Source organism: Ochlerotatus camptorhynchus, unplaced genomic scaffold (assembly GCF_037179485.1).
Source record: "Ochlerotatus camptorhynchus isolate MF236.1 unplaced genomic scaffold, CSIRO-AGI_Acam_v1.1 ptg000091l, whole genome shotgun sequence".
NCBI classification, from domain to species: domain Eukaryota; kingdom Metazoa; phylum Arthropoda; class Insecta; order Diptera; family Culicidae; genus Ochlerotatus; species Ochlerotatus camptorhynchus.
In genome coordinates this window covers 1,521,878-1,537,929 of record NW_027040581.1, presented here as the reverse complement: position 1 = coordinate 1,537,929, position 16,052 = coordinate 1,521,878, and the positions used below count along the sequence as shown (strand labels likewise).

Sequence of the window (16,052 nt, the reverse complement as noted above, 5' to 3'; positions counted from 1 at the left end):
ATTGGCCAATGAATAACGCTGAATGATTTAAAAGGTGATTTTTTCCCCTCTCCGGAGTCCACGAATCTTTGCATAATTCAGGGCTGGTACCGAGCCAGTCTCCTTTTTGACGTAGGACTACGTCTTTGGTTTCTATATGGGGGTACACTTTGTGAAAACCGAAAATGGAAAATGTAACGAAATTGTGCAAGATTTTGAACGTTAATAACTCAGCTGCCCCCGGGCCAATTTCAATAATTTTATCACCAATCGACCAGAAATATTTCTACGCATCAAAGCAATGCTTCCGATTGTTGATTTTAAAACAAGAAACTGTTGAAAAAGTGGTAAATGTCAAGCATTGTCCAAAAGCGTCGAAATAACTAACAAATCCACAATTACAATTATTATTATGATACTTCCCCAAAACTGCGAATAGAGAGTCGTTAGTAGACGAAATAAGTCGAGGTGACATTCGCCTCCGATCTTCGGGCGTGTGCGAACACTCATCGCCATATTCAGAACCACACGCCCCCAACGACCACACAAAATGCTCTCCAGAGTTGAAATCTTGTAACCAAACTTGCAAGCAAGTGATTTTGATCGATTCTCTTCATCGACTTCCTGTTTCGTTAATTGCTCGACGGCAAACACATTCTTGATACGTTTGTTGTTCTGGATTATAGAAGAACATAGCAGGTCATCAAAATAGGAAATCGAAGAAGAGAATTGACTTTCGCCCCTCTGCTTCTAAGACCCTTATTTCAGACGTCGTCATCGCACCGCTTTTGGTTTTTGGTTACACTTGCTGGTTGCAATTCTGCTTTTCTACATTTTCGACGAACCACCAAAAAACGTGAACGACTACGAACACTAGGTCACTTTCCTTCAACGGCTGTTGATCGTCGAACCATTTCGACCGTCGGTTGATCGTCGGAAGGTACTCCTTACTCCATCTTTCCCACATTCGGTCTGCAAGAAACTGCGAGCGCTTGTATGAGTTTCGCAGCTTTCTGCGGTATCCGTTCCGTCCACCTTCAAGTCTGCACCAGACACCGTTCCCCGTAGGAAATGGTTCTGAGTTAGTGCTTCAGTCTCGTCCGAACCCTGCGGCAAGTACGTCAGCGGGCGTGTGTTTATCATATCGGCCGCTTCCGCAAGTGCTGTCTCCAGGATCTCATCGGTCAGCTGTCTCCCGTCGTCTAGCGCGCACATTGCTTCTTTCACCGACCGAACCACCCGCTCCCAGACTCCTCCCATGTGTGGGGTTCCAAGCGGGATGAAGTGCCAGGTCGTTGTTTGCTCCCTGGAAGCACGTAGCATTATCGGAGAACTTGCCACGGAAACGAGCGATGGCCATTCGACAAGACTCTGTTGTGAAACTATGCACGACCTCCAGGTGTACCGCCCGCACGGCCAAACAAGTGAAGACTGCCACCCAACGCTTCTCCTTACGCCGTCCCACCGAAACTTCGACTGGATACAGGTAGTCAATGCCCACGGAGCTGAAGGGCCGAAGATGAGGGGTGACTTGATCAACTGGAAGTGGAGCCATCCTCGGTGATCGTGAACGACACTTTTTCACCTTACACCAGACGCAATAGCTTACTACCTTCTGGATAGCCGGACGCATTCTTGGAATATGGAACCACTGTCTCATTTCGTTGAACACTGTCTCCGAATTTGCGAACTCTTCGTGATAGAGCTGGATCAGTTTCTGGCTCACGTAGTGAAATCGGGACAGAATGATCGGATGCCTTTTGTCGAAAGAACTCCCTTCGGCATTCGCAAGTCGACCGTCCATCCCAAGTAGCATTGCAAGTTTTATCGCGGTTTTAAAGCATTCTACAAGTCTAAATCATGGACTGGACTACTTTTCTTGACTGTCGCCACTCCAAGATGTGCGTGAGTGCGCTCATTTCGTCCGGAAAACTGTCCCACTGCGCCTGCCGCCAAAGAATTATTCCTGCCGGCTGAAGCTCTTCCTGTCCGAGTGATGCTTTCACCGAAGCGTAATGCGCTGCCGTCGCTTCAATCAGCTGCCGCTGCTTCACCGTAGTCCGTCTTGTCACTATCGGTTCTCCTCTTCTCTTTCGTTGGCAGTTGGCAATAAAGCGTTCTACGCTGGCTGTCACGCGCAACATTTTCGTACACCTCTTGCTTTGGCCACTGCTCTTCCGGTCGATACAGGAACGCTGGTCCGCAGTCTTCCGAAAAACACGTGCACATTTGCACCCAATGTAAAAACATAACGTTTTTGTTGAACACGTACACGCTTTTCCTTGTGTTGTAATGTTCAATCCAAACATGCTGTCCAATACACACACATGCACGTGTTTTTTTCATATGTGCAAACACGGCGTTTGAACACGATGTTTGTTTTCTTCTTCTTTTCTTTTGTTGTACGGATTACCGTGCCGGATCATTTTCTACGTAGTTCATAATGATTGCGCACTCAAGCGTTTCGAAATCATCCAAATTTTATGAGATATTTTCAAAATATTATGTGTACTTACAGCTCTAATGTACAATATTACTTAAGTGGTAACATTTCAAAAATGTTGTTGAAAAATAAACAAAAATAATGTTATGGCCAGAAGTAGACACTGTGCGGAATTTGGTGCTTGTTCGGTATTTTTCCCTCATATTGTGTCCGTTCGAGGTAGGCCCGTTCTTGATTGAAATTTTACGGGTAGTGCCCTAAGCCAGCCAACCAATTTGCATTATTTTTTTTTGTTCATCGCAAGTTTTCGAAACAAGAATGATTTTGGCAATAATTACTCAAGGCTGCTAATCGCAATCAAAGAGAATTTGAAATTGAAATTACGATAAGTGTAACGCGTTTAGCTTGCTAGAAAAAAGACGACTCACGATGCTTATAGATGGACTTAAATTTGTAGCTTTAAATCCCATTTTATTTTCTAAATCTGAACCATGTTTACCGCTTACATTCCAAGGTGATGCAGTTGTTTTGTGCATTTATGGCTAAATCGTTGAAAAAAGTCCGCGCGATGTTTGGATGATTTTACGAACTGCACCTTAGTAAAAAAAAAATACCATAAACGAACGATAACCCAAAAGATAGAGCTATTCTACAAATGGTTAAGATGATACCCCGGACACGTCGTTGCTGAAAAATCCAGTCTTTATTGCCAAAATGCTGTGAAGCCCAGAGAGCTACTGAGTCAGTTAGTACCTTCTGATACATTGCTTGGTTCACTTTCACCCCTTTTTCGATGAAGATCCAAGGGGTTTTGCCGGTGTGAGTTGTTGGAACCTAAACCATGGCAGAAGTAGGATGATGAATTTTTGAAATACTTTCTCAATTTTTAGAAGTAACAGGAAGCAACTACCGATCAATCTGGTGGTTGTGATGCTGTCCGGTAGTGAAAAACTGTTCATCGGTAAACAACGCTGGTTGTATAGAGGCATGCTGTCAAAGTATGTATGGATAATTTGCAGACATCCTCTAAAACATAAAAAGTATTCCAATTTTTTCCATTGCTATGGCTAAGGTTCCAGCCAACTGTCCTAAAACTTCCAGAAGAGGTGTGGACAATTTCTTTAAGCTAAATAAAAAAAATGAATTTATCCACCAATGGTGTGATCTGACCCTTCTTACACATACCTACCAACACATTTATGAACATGTCTCTGGAACTAGAAATCCGATTGCAGTAATTTAAAAGTTTCCTGTGGAGCAATTGTATCTTTCATTTGAAATATATATTCTCCAATTCGGTTTAGTGGTTGGTAAGAATCATAAGCTACAATTTATGCGTTTTTGAAGATAATTTTCAGTCTCAAGGCCGGCATATTTTAGAACATATCTCTGGAACCAGAAATCCGATTGTATTAAAATTTTAAAGCGTTCTGTGGGAAGATCGTACCAACAATCAATACGAAACTAACGATTTTAAATTGGCTAACTACTTGACTAGCCTATTGGTCCCAAGCAAACGATCAACGTACCCCATTCTAGTCGAAATTCTAGTACTACACAATGTTTGTTTTGATTCGCTATGAAAGATTGACAGATAAAATGAGGGGTTAGTGGATTTTCCTATGTTTCGAGGGGTGAATCGATTAGCTAGGGACCGAAGAGAGTACCAGAGCTGGGCCAAAAAGTTGAGCACATTTCTTTGGGTCCTTCTAGTCTTAGAGTTACTTCTATGATCGTACCTTTCATATTATCTAAGTATACGAATATTATTTTCCTGTGAAGTAAATCGATTTGTCAGCCTTTTCCAATTGATGTTTTATTTTATTAATCATTTTAAAATTTTGAATCGTTACATTGTTGAAATAATGGAATCAATCATAGCGGATTTTCGATACTGCCAAAGGAAGAAGATCTTGATTACAACTAATAATCATCAAGTCATTTAACAAGTCAGCGGACATTCGCAGCCGGCGTTCGTCGAGTAAAGGGTGTCCACGATGAAATTGCCACACACAAAATTGATTCGCAAAATTCGAGTTTTCATCCGATTGCCATCAAATTTTCAGGGATTGAGAAATAACTATTAAACTTCATTTTACCATTTTACTCGTATTTTATTTACAGTCCATACGCAAATGCCCGCACCTTGGCCTTAACCCCGGCCATAAGATTCTGCACAACCTGTGAATCAACCGTTTTTTGCATGTAAACCCATACTTTCTTCAGTTCCTCGACTGTCTTCACTACCTTAGGTCGTTTAAGAAGGTGCTGCTTCATAATCGCCCAGTACTTCTCGATGGGGCGGAGCTCCGGAGTGTTGGGAGGGTTGAACATTTTCGGCACGAAATTGACCTTATTGTCCGCATACCACTTCAGCACGTCCTTGGAGTAGTGGCATGAGGCCAAATCCGGCCAGAAGATTGTTGGGACGTTGTGGGCCTTCAGGAGAGGAAGCAGCCGCTTCTGGAGGCACTCTTTTATGTACACCTGTCCGTTCATCTTGTCCTGGGTCACGAAAGGTGCACTCCGCTTCCCGCACGTGCAGATGGCTTGCCAAACCAGGAATTTCTTTGCAAATTTGGACATCTTCTGAGTGCGGACATGCTCCGGAACGCTGAACTTATCCTTGGCCGTGAAAAACAGGTTGCCGGGGATCTGTTTGAAGTCGGCCTTCACATATGTTTCGTCGTCCATGATGCAGCATTCAACTTTCGTCAGCATGTTGAGGTACAACTTCCTGGCACGGGTTTTGGCGGACTTGTTCTGCTTCTCGTCGCGATTAGGGGCCTTTTGTACCTTGAACGTTCGAAGCCCAGCCTTAGTTTTGGCCTTCTGGACAAAACTTCGGCTTAGGTGCAGCTTCTTAGCCACATCCCTAACGGAGGCGTTCGGATTTCGGTTGAAGGCCCCAACTACGCGGTTGTGATTTTTGGTGTTGTACGGAATACTTTTTCCTTCACTTCTGAGCTTCCGATCGGTGGTCAACCGTTCCTCGAACCGCTTAATCACTCGCGACACCGTGGAATTCGCGATTCCCAACGTTTTAGCGATGGAACGATGCGAGAGATCCTTGTTCTCGTGATGAATGCGCAAGATTTTATCACGCACGAGCTGTTCTTTCGACTCCATTTCCGCGAGTTTTGATCACAGGACTTTAAAACTAATGCACTATGAACTAAATCCACCCAAATTTTCATTAAATTCTACCCAACGGTTAAAAAGTTAGAGCAATTTCATAGTGTGGCAATTTCATCGTGGACACCCTTTAGTATTTTAACGGCAGAGAAACAGCGCTCTACCGAAACTTGCGTTGCTGGAGCAGCTAATGCAGTCATAGCCAAATCATATAGCTCGGGGTCTTCGTATCGTTTAGCCTGCCAGTATTGAATGGTGTCCGTATTTATCGGCAATCGCGTTTTCGAATTCGCCAGTTGTAGAAGTTTTAATTTGAGATCCAATTGTGATGTTTCAAACGTAGTTCTAGCTTGACTGCATTCTTCTGCCAACATAGCATCAAATTCGTCTTCATCGTAAGAAGTCACCGAGGTTTCTCCTGTTTCTGTTTCAGGATAACCTTTAGCTTTCAACTTATGAAGAATTGAATCCACTTTGAGCAAATGATCCTGAATACGAATAAATTAAAAAGAAATGCATTGTAGAAACTGCCACAATATTTTGAAGGAAAAATATTATAAGTAATATTATCACAGACAAATAGACGTAACTCTTCATTCTTCGCTATCGATCACGTGTTTGACGAGTTCATATATTATTTGGTAAGTTCAAATCAGATATACTCCAGGAAGAATTGACGGAGCACTACTATCGGATCACTACATATTCAAGCATCTAACTTGTATGCAACATCTTTTGCGATTTCGCATACAAGCTTACAGAGCTTACGAGATGTCGTTACTGAGATCAATAATGATGGTTTAAATGAGAAATTGATCTAAAAGTTATGCCTGTTTGTCTATGATATCAATGATACTTACAATGGCAGATAGTTTGTCCTCCTTTGAAAAGAATGGAGAATCCACAAAACACCATCTTTGATCAAAGATCAGTGCGGCCTTGAAAGCTCTATTATTGAACATTTCCTTCATTCTTGAATTCAAAGCGTCAACAATTGGAGTTGCAAATCGATTTTGTCCATTTACCTTCATCTTCATGTCGAATTGACATGTTTTGAACGCCTTGAATGCATCTCCAAACGTAAAGTTTTCTTGTTGAAATGCTTTTGTGGCTGAAAACAGCGGTTCGAATGCCTCTCTGTATTCTTCCATGAAGCTCCATGTTTCATCACTTAGCATGAGTTCAGCGCATTGTTTGCCTACATCTCGGTAAAAGAATTCATGACTGAAAATACTGTCGATCATGATCTTAGTAGATCCCCATCGCGTCTCACAATCAATTCGTGGCAAAGGAATCTTTACGATATCAAAAAATGTTCTGAATTCCATCTTCCTTGCAGCTTTAACCAATTTACGAACCACTTTAAGGAATGCTTCTGATTCATTGTCTAGGACATATTTGGCCACAAGATTTAGGGTATGAGCTCCACATTTTATTTTCTCAATGCACCCATCGCTTGACTTAACAAATGATTCCTCTAGATCTCGTAGCATCACTTCCATATTTGATTCAGCCTCATCACTTTCATCTTCCGTTTCAGGTTTCTCAACTGATTCCACCTCTTTCTCGAACGATACGTCATCGTCATCTGACAGTAGCATCAAGGATTTATCTTGTTCAACTCGCAAATTGCTAGAACATTTCAGCATGTTTTGACCATTATCAGTTGTGGCCGAGTACACATTCAAAAGATTTAGGTCATAGCTTTTGAGCACATTTTCAATGTGTTTTTTCAAGTTTTCACATGTTTGTCTCTCTTTCATTTCCAGCATTGAAAGAGTACGGATAATGAACTGACCGTTTTCGAGATACTGTACATTAATTCCAAAGATTTTGCGATTATGACGTGATGCACCGTCGTATTTGAAACAGACCATACGGGACTGAATAGCAGTTGTAATCAGCTCTCTAATTTTATTGGCCACATCCGTAATTGAAGAAACCATTGCCTTGGAATTGGAGGATATTCCAAGGGCCTTAGACATAATACCAGTTGTTTCATGAAAAGCTTCACTATCAAAAAAATTGAACGGTAGGCTGTGAACTGCGGACATTTTCACCAGTCCGCAAAAGAAATTGTCAGGATCAACTTGTACTGAAATTGTCTTCATCCTTTTTACTGATGGACCTTCGGATTGTCCAACTTCTGTATTCATCGGCCTTTTGTATCCATCCAAACCGATTTGTTTTGCGACAGCGGGATGTTGTTGAACAACATGGCGCTTTAAGCTGCTATCTGCCCCTTTTAACATGCTGCGGCATCCTTCCACCAAGCACTTAAATAGCTGTGATCCTTCGTCAAATCGGAAAAACTTTTCCTTTACATTGAATTTCGCCATTTTTCCTAATAAAAACACACTGATTGTAAAATTAAAATCACAAAACTAACGTACACCCAACCCTTTTTTACGGGGGTAATTTTTTTTTCCATTTTCGGTTTCTGTGGTGAAGTCAGACAATTTATGTAGGTACCATAGTTTTCTTTGGTTTTTTCGACTTGTTGACATCAGTTGTATCAAGCTTGGTTTTATTTGAACACCGGAAAAATGGAAAATAAGATCGCTTAAAAAAAGGGCAGGGTGTATTAAAAAAAATAATGTAAAAAATAGAACCCATAATAATCTAATAAAAACATAAATTTCAAATATTCATCAAGCCTACACTGTTAGGTATCGGTTGTGAAGTCTAATCTGGTGTTACTTTGTATAGGTGGTGAATGAACGAACAGTTATAGCGACGCGAAATTTGCCATGCTGTTTGTCGTACACGTCTCTATTGACCTTTCTGACGTTTATAACACGCACACTTGTGTAATCCCATTTTGAAGTGGAGAGTTTGTTATCCTCACTTTCGCTTCTGCCAAAAATATTAGTTTGTTATTGTTATCCTTACTATCGGCCATCAATACTCGCGTATATAGAATGGACTATGGCAATGTTTTCAATTGGAAAACTTCTTCTAGAATACTTTCGGTAGAATACTTTCATGATGAAAACATATGACTGACACAATGCACTCTACCTTTCTCTATTATCGCTATGAAAACGAATGTTGATAAACAATTCATATGTTCTCTATACATTTTTTTACCAACGTAATATATCAAAAGCATTAAATTAGGCGCAATGCATGTAATTTTAGACCGAGAAGTCAAAATAATATTTGATGATTGAGGTAACTGGGAGGTGAGGGACGCCCAGCATATAAAATTATGTTTTACTTACCTTACAAAATGAAAATTAAGGCTCTGGATATTAATTGTAGTTTAATAATAATAAAAAAATACTGCAGAGTTTCGGTTTAACCACTCCCTATACCTTCAAACACTCGCTGCACTGTTTTTGTTCTAGACGTTCAAAACACAATGTTCAAACATCATGTACAAACATTGGACGCACCCACATGTATGATACATGTTCGAACGAACACAAGGGTAAAAAGTTTATGTGTAAGTGCAAACATGAAAAGCGCCACATAGCGAAAACACGTTCATCTCGAACACAATGTTGTATGTTCAATACCGAAGACTGCTGGTCCGTTGAACCATTCTTTGCAACGGTGGACCTTGTCCCCACTTCGTCAGCACGCCTGCGATGTTCAGCTTGGTCGGAATCCATCTTCAATCCGCTACCTTCGTAAGCTCTTGAATCTCACCGACCCGGAATGCAACGAATTGCTTATATCGGTGTTGATCGGAATTGTGTCGACTGCACACAGTGCGAGAATCCGTCCAGAAAATGGTGCGACTGATCTGATAAGAGTGCGTGCCCAGGATCGTTTGACTCATCCGAGCACCCAGAACAGCACCCATCAATTCCAGGCGTGGAATCGCCACCTTCGCCCGGGACACCATCAGACTGCAGTGGACTTCTCCTTCGATGACAGCTCTCAAGTATGCTACGCAGCCGTATCCATGTTCGCTGGCGTCGATGAAGATGTGTACTTTCATCGAGTCGACTTCGGCAGCCTTGGCACTACCGATATAGCAACGAGGGAATCCGGATAGCTTCAACCTCTGGCAGAAGATTTGTCCACCGCTTCCACAACTCCCAGGAATTGGAATCGATTTCTTGGTCCCAATCGCAGTTCGAACGCGACAGATGTTGAATAATTATTTTGCCACGTATGGTGAACGGCGACAGCAACCCGAGCGGGCTGAAGAATCCCATCACGCAGCTAGCGGTCGTTTTCCTTCGTACAGGTACGGCTTCAACTCCTCACGTTGAATCGCCGAGAATGCGAACTCATCCATGTCTGGATACCAAATCACTCCCAGAACTCTCTCCTTCGAAGTTTCCTTGTCGCGCGCCAACTTCACAGCCTTTTCAACCGAATCGACGCTGTCGAAATAGTTATCGACGTAGTGCTGATGTATGATGGCAGCAGCTGCTTCAAGATACTTCAGCGTTCCGGTTCTTGACAAACTGTGCCGAGCAAGGAGAGCTTGTCGAGCCGAACGTAGCCATGTCCATGACGTAGATGCTTGGTGGACCATCGCCTTCAAATCTCCGCCGAACGCAATTCGCCATTCGCGAAAACCGAAGAGAACCTTGATCAACGGAACCAGCATGTCGGGTCCTTTCAGCAGCAGTTAATTCAGGGACACTCCAGGTACTGTTGCAGCGGGATCCCAGACGAGGCGAACTTTTTCGGGCTTCTTCGGATTGTGGACGACATAGAGCGGAAGATACCAGACTTAACTGGGAGCAGTGTTGGCCAATTCTTCAGTGGTAGCAAGATGTGCGTACCCCTTCTGTTGGTACTCCTCGATCTGCTTGCAAACGGTAGCTCGCAGCTCTGGATTCTTTTCTAGACACCTCTCCATCTGTTTCATCCTTCGCAGTGCCATAGGAAAACTGTCAGGAAACTCCGGATCTTCTGTTTTCCAGTAATGGTTTTTCAGCAGCTTATGCTTCGTTTGTGATCTTTTGATGGCAGCCAAGATATTCACCGGCCGTCAACGTAGCAGATTGTTTTGGCTCGTCCACCGTCCACCCAAGATTGGTTCGAACAGTAATCGGTTCCATAGTTGCGCCGACCTTCGCTTCCATTGGAAAGAACGAATAAATATTGTTTGCTCCGATGGGCTCGATAGGCAACCCTCGCATATGTTTATATTGTGCGGCAATTTCCTGGTAGACCAAATTTTAATGCGGTAGTATCAGCTTCCCAACTGTGTTAACAGTGTACAGCAGCGTCGTCTCACCAGCATCGGCGGCAACGCCCGATATCCACATGCTCATTCGTCGAGATTCTTCCACCTTCGAAACATTACCCGTCCATGTTAGCGTCAGCCTCTCTGGTACGCCGACGGCACCTAGACTAGCTACTTTCTACGGCGCCTAGACTAACGCTTTCTCCAAGAGCGTCATGGAAGCTCCTTCATCCAGGATTGCCAACAGCCGATTTTCCTTTGCATTGTAGCTGTACCGGAACGATCCGAAACATGACTGTGCAGTTAGACAGAATATGCGCACTCAGTCCGACAACGATTCCGACAGGATGCATCAGTGGCTAGTGGAACTCCCTGCAATAGCCGACGTTACAGCGAATTTTGAACCTGTATTGTCGCACAGTTTTTTGCGGGTAACCAACTTCAGCCGGGCTGCATACGACAGCTTCTTAAATTCTGCGCAGTGTCGCAGACGATGTTCCGTACACTGACATAACTTGCACGGTCTCAGCTTCTTGTCACTGGATGAACTAGGGTCCGGACTACTGACTTCCCTGTGGCAGTACACAGCACCTTTCCCGTTCGACTTCTTTCCGGATTGAAAACCACCTATCGGCTGGTGCGCCGGTTTGAAATCGACGTCGACGTTGGCCTCGCAAGCGTCCATGGGGAAGTCTGTCATCGTTCGTAGCGTTCGCTCTTCCTTACCTCTCTGATAGTATACCCATTCGCGCTTCTCGCGGTCGGGCAGTTTGGCCACCAAGGATTTTTCAACGAGGTAATGCCGAAGTTCCGCAGCTTACAGATGTCGGCAGAGTTGCTCCACCACGTTTCCAAATGGGATGAAACTCCGCAGGTTGTCCGGTTTTGGCGGCTCCAGCTGGTTGACTTTATCTAGAAGACTCTGGAGCAGTTGTGCCGGACGGCCGTAATGCCGGTGAAGTTTTTCTATGAACCTCGGAATGGATTCTGGAAGAAGCAGCTGACCCGATACCAGTTCGAGTGCGTCGCCTTCAAGGGACACCTGCAGTTGCATCCGGTTCTCGTGGTTCATGTAGCCACAGGCATCTGTAGTAGATAGAGTTAGTGTTGAATAAATAATAAGTAGAATCGAGTGAGCGTGAAGCGTGATAGTCCGTATGTAAACGGAATCTCATTGGTTAGAGAATTTTGATAGGTTAGCAGGTATAAATATGAAGTACCTAAGCTCGTAGAGGTAATTTCTTGTAACCACCACCAGCAGCAGAAAAAGCAGCAACAGAAACAGCAGCAGCCGCGGGAGCTGCATCGCTTATTCATGTAGCCGTGGCCGAGGCTGGAAACCTCGGTCCGGTCACGACAGCATCGTTGGACGTTTCGTAGGCCGCTGGTTTCCCCGAGAATTTGGGAAACTTGAAGATCAATCCCTTTCTCGCGGACAGCTGGGCCCTTGTAGATACGGTCTGCTTTGCCCCCAGCCCGTTTTGGCTCCTTTCATCAACCGTTCCTTTCTGGGTCATGCTTTTGACGGACGGTTTGGAATGTCTGCTCGTTGCATTCGAACTTTCCGAATGTTAGTCATCCTCTTCGTTATCATCTTCATCTTCGTCCTCGTCATCGGTGTCCTCGTTGCCTTCGGTATGCTTCTTCAAGTTCCCCTCGGTCAGCTTCAGGGTTTTTTTGTTCCCTTTGCCAGAGGGTCCTGCTTTGGTTACGTCTTCCTTGTTTGTCTTGGGAACCTCGACGACTGAAAGCCCTGCCAACTCCTTATCCAAGGCCGCCATCTGTTTCTCGAACGATTCCTAACTCGCCTTCATCCGCTTGATCTGCTCGTTCTTCTTCTGAAGCATCTCCACTTGCAGAGCCCTTTGTTGTGCTTCTTCTTCTTCGCGCATGATCAGTTCAATTTCCAGCTTCTTTCTTTCAAACGCACGTTGAAGTTCTTTTTCTTTTCTCTGTAACTGCATCTGCGCCTCCAGCTCTTTGCACTGCCTCTTCTGTTTTTCCTCTTATGCTTTCACCCTAGCTTCCACGGTAGACGGGCCTTTGCGAGAACTGACGCTGTTTCCGGTTTCGCTTCTTGGCGTCCTTTTGCTTCTGGTACTCCTGGGCCTTCTCCTTGCAGGCCTTACTTTGGCAGTACCATCTTTTCGGCTGTTGACCTTCCGCGGGTGTGGAACCAACCGGAACATCCGTCACAACCGACCATTTGTTCGTCGCATGTTGACGGACCGCAAATTCTACACGGAGTCTCCGTTAAGTTTAGGACGGTTTGGTCCTTCTCGGATAGGAAGCCATCGTTGGGCAGGTCCGAACTCTCTCTCTAGGACACTTGTGACACACGCGTCACTTATTTTTGAGAAACGTTCCCGAAGGGACATCAACTTGTCGTAAAGCAGCTGACTTGTTTTCAGCAACGCTCAAAATGTAAACATTTATTGCCGTTAGTAAACAATTTGATTGGATTATAAACTTAACTTACTTAATTTCGTTCACTTAATCCTAATAAATTAATCCACCAATATTATCACTACTAAACTTACGGTGTGCATTGAAAATTCTACGCTCTTGACTTCGGTGCAACTACCCTAATTTCGTTTGACTACTTGCTTCGCCCTGTTTGCAGCTATGCTCCGCAACTAGGGGTGTCCAAGCGGCGTCGCAACAGTAGGGTCTTCAGGGAAAATTTATGAATATCAGGAAAATTGACGGAACATTATGAAGAATAGGCAACTTCAAAGATGTACCAAAGAGTTCAGGGAATCCCAGAAAAGTTCAGGTAAAATAAGAGATTTTAGGGGAAATTCCGCGAGTTTCAAAGAAGTTTTCAATATATATTAACTATGAGAAATTCCGGGAACTTTAAAAAATACTGATAAATTCAGGGAAGTCAAGAGAACTTAAGGAAGTTGAGAGCTCTTTTGGGTAGTTCTGATAACATCAAGAAAGCACGTTAAAATCAGGAACGTCTAGCACTTTGGGGAAGTTTTATGTTAATGAAGAATTTGTTTCAAATATGAGCAGTTCTATGAACTTCAGAAACATTTTGAGACCTTAATTGAAAATCTAATAACTACACCAACTAATTCGTTATAACTTTAAGAGAAAAATGAGAACCTTCAGAAAGTTCCGAAAATTTCAGGTAAGTCCAAATTCTCCAGGGAAGTTTAGAAGGTTCAAGAAAACTCCGGGAACTTCATAGAAGTTTACAAAACGTTAGGGAATTATCAAGTAAAATGAACATTATAAAAATGCGGGAGCAGCTCCAGGGCAGTTTCAAAAATTTGGGCGAACCTCAGGGAAGATCATTTCAGTTCCTTTGGTTTCAGGAAAAAAATCAAGAAATCTAGAGAGCTTCAAATATGGTTAGAAAAGTCCAAACGTATTTGGAGACTCGGAAAACACAGATATTCAGGGAATTTAATGGAAGTTAAGGGATTCTTAGGATAGTTCTGTTAAATTTAAGGCAGTACCAAGAGCTTTAGGACCATTTGAAGAATTTAAGAGAAGTTTCGAGTACTTAAGGGAAGATCAGAAAACTCCAGTGCAGGTCCACTAATTTCAGGGAAATTCAATTAGAAAATGAACAAGTTTTGAGACCTTCTGCGAAATTGTTAAAGCTTCAGGAACATCCTAGAATTCCAGACAATGTTCGGGGGCTTCAGAGAAGATCCATGTGGGATGTGAAGATCATTATGTGGGCTTTGTGATCGTGTGATTGGCGGCAGTGTTCGGAAAATCATTCTCAAATCCCATTCATTGAGCCTCCAGTGCGAATATGGCAAGCAAAACTCATGCTTGAGATTCTCATGTATATTCACGCAGTATGTTAATTTTCCGTTCCCTGATTCAAAAACAATAGGATCAACATATGAAGGAATGAATTTTTGAACTTTAAAATTCATCCATGATTTTTGCACTGTTGAATTTTGCAAGGCAAAACTCAAAGGTGGATAAACTCACACATGAGTTTTGAGTTCTTGAGTTTTTCCTTACACTGGTTGGCAGCGTTCTTCGTCGTTCAGGCGTCTTGTGAATGCCACGAAGTGAAGGTTTGATTCCCGCTGCAGCCGGTGGAACTTTTTACAAGTGGAAGATTCCCTACTGGTCCACCGTAGTCGACAAATTTCTGTGATAATCGACTGCCTTTGCTTCCGACACTTGCAAAACAAGCTACCAAATTACAGCATCAAACTAAAATGTCAAATGACAGGCTCTGTCATACGACACTGTCGCCGAAGACCGTTACGAATGTATGTATTTTAGTTTACCTCATAATAAGAGCTGCTGATGTTGTGCTTGTGTGAATTCTACGAGGGGGACGACTCTATCTACGATGCAGAAAAGATTGTGTTTTGCTGTGGCTAGCTGCACGCACGCTGAGTAGATAGAAGGAAGATTTATGTCGATTTTGAAGATTTCCTGCAAAAAGAAGAAGCACGATGCAAATAGATGCGAGAAATGAAAGATGATTTTTCGAAGATTGATTCGCTAGTGTGAAATTTTTTGAGCATCTAGAATTGAGATTTAGATGTGTCGCCCCCCTCGGAATTCTACTACATTCAAATCTAGAATGTTGTAATAATAAATGCCTCCCAGTGACATGGTAACGACCAGTTCAATGCGAATTGCAGTATGGTGCAGCCATCGCTATTCGCACTATAGCCGTGGATGTTTTTGTTTTGGTTATTTTTTGTTATTGTTCTGATTGTAATTAGTTTTGGATGTGATTGATATTATGTATTGTGATGACTTTGTATTTAAACCAAAGAATATTAAATAAAATATAGTTAGTTCGTTTTGAGTCCCCGAGCAGGTAAGTTGCCTCTCGGGGCATAGGAAAACAGTGTATTTCATTTCACCGGTGTGTCAATCCGAGCCGCAAGAAGAACACAACGTAGGGTCATACTTATCCTGGACGAAACACCTAGTAATAACATTTCTGATCAGAAATAGTTTAATTCACACCAAATAGAGCAATTCGAACAAAATCACACATAGTTATTTTTTGCTCGAATGTTGTTCTACCGTTTGCGTTGTGTAAGAGAGACGACGGTAGAGCATGAGAGTACGAATACAAACAGACTGTCGCGCACGACAACGAAGCGGGTGTAATAAAAAACGTCAACAGTTTCAACCCCTGGTTCTAGCAACACTGTTCTCAAAGTACGCAAGGCTTGCTTTAGAAATCGTTTTTTTTTTCACGGTGAATTGCGAAAAGTATAATCGCGTGTGGTAGTGGAAAAGGTTATTTTCGAGCTACTGTTGAAGATTATCACGAGTGTACAGGTGAGAAACAGTGATATAAAGTGTTGTTTCCTCTGTTAACTGTACAATAGAGGA

At 42.9% G+C, this 16,052-nt stretch overlaps 2 protein-coding genes across 4 annotated transcripts in view; both read right to left on the bottom strand.

Annotated features, from left to right (window-relative positions):
- The window catches only part of LOC135698615 (5-hydroxytryptamine receptor 1-like), a 314,209-nt gene that overhangs the window by 158,280 nt on the left and 139,877 nt on the right, over positions 1–16,052 (bottom strand). The gene's annotated exons all lie outside the window — the stretch shown is intronic.
- LOC135698597 (uncharacterized) lies at positions 868–1,302 on the bottom strand. Its single transcript, XM_065218641.1, has one exon. It carries the CDS (start codon positions 1,300–1,302, stop codon positions 868–870), a length of 435 nt encoding a protein of 144 aa, XP_065074713.1.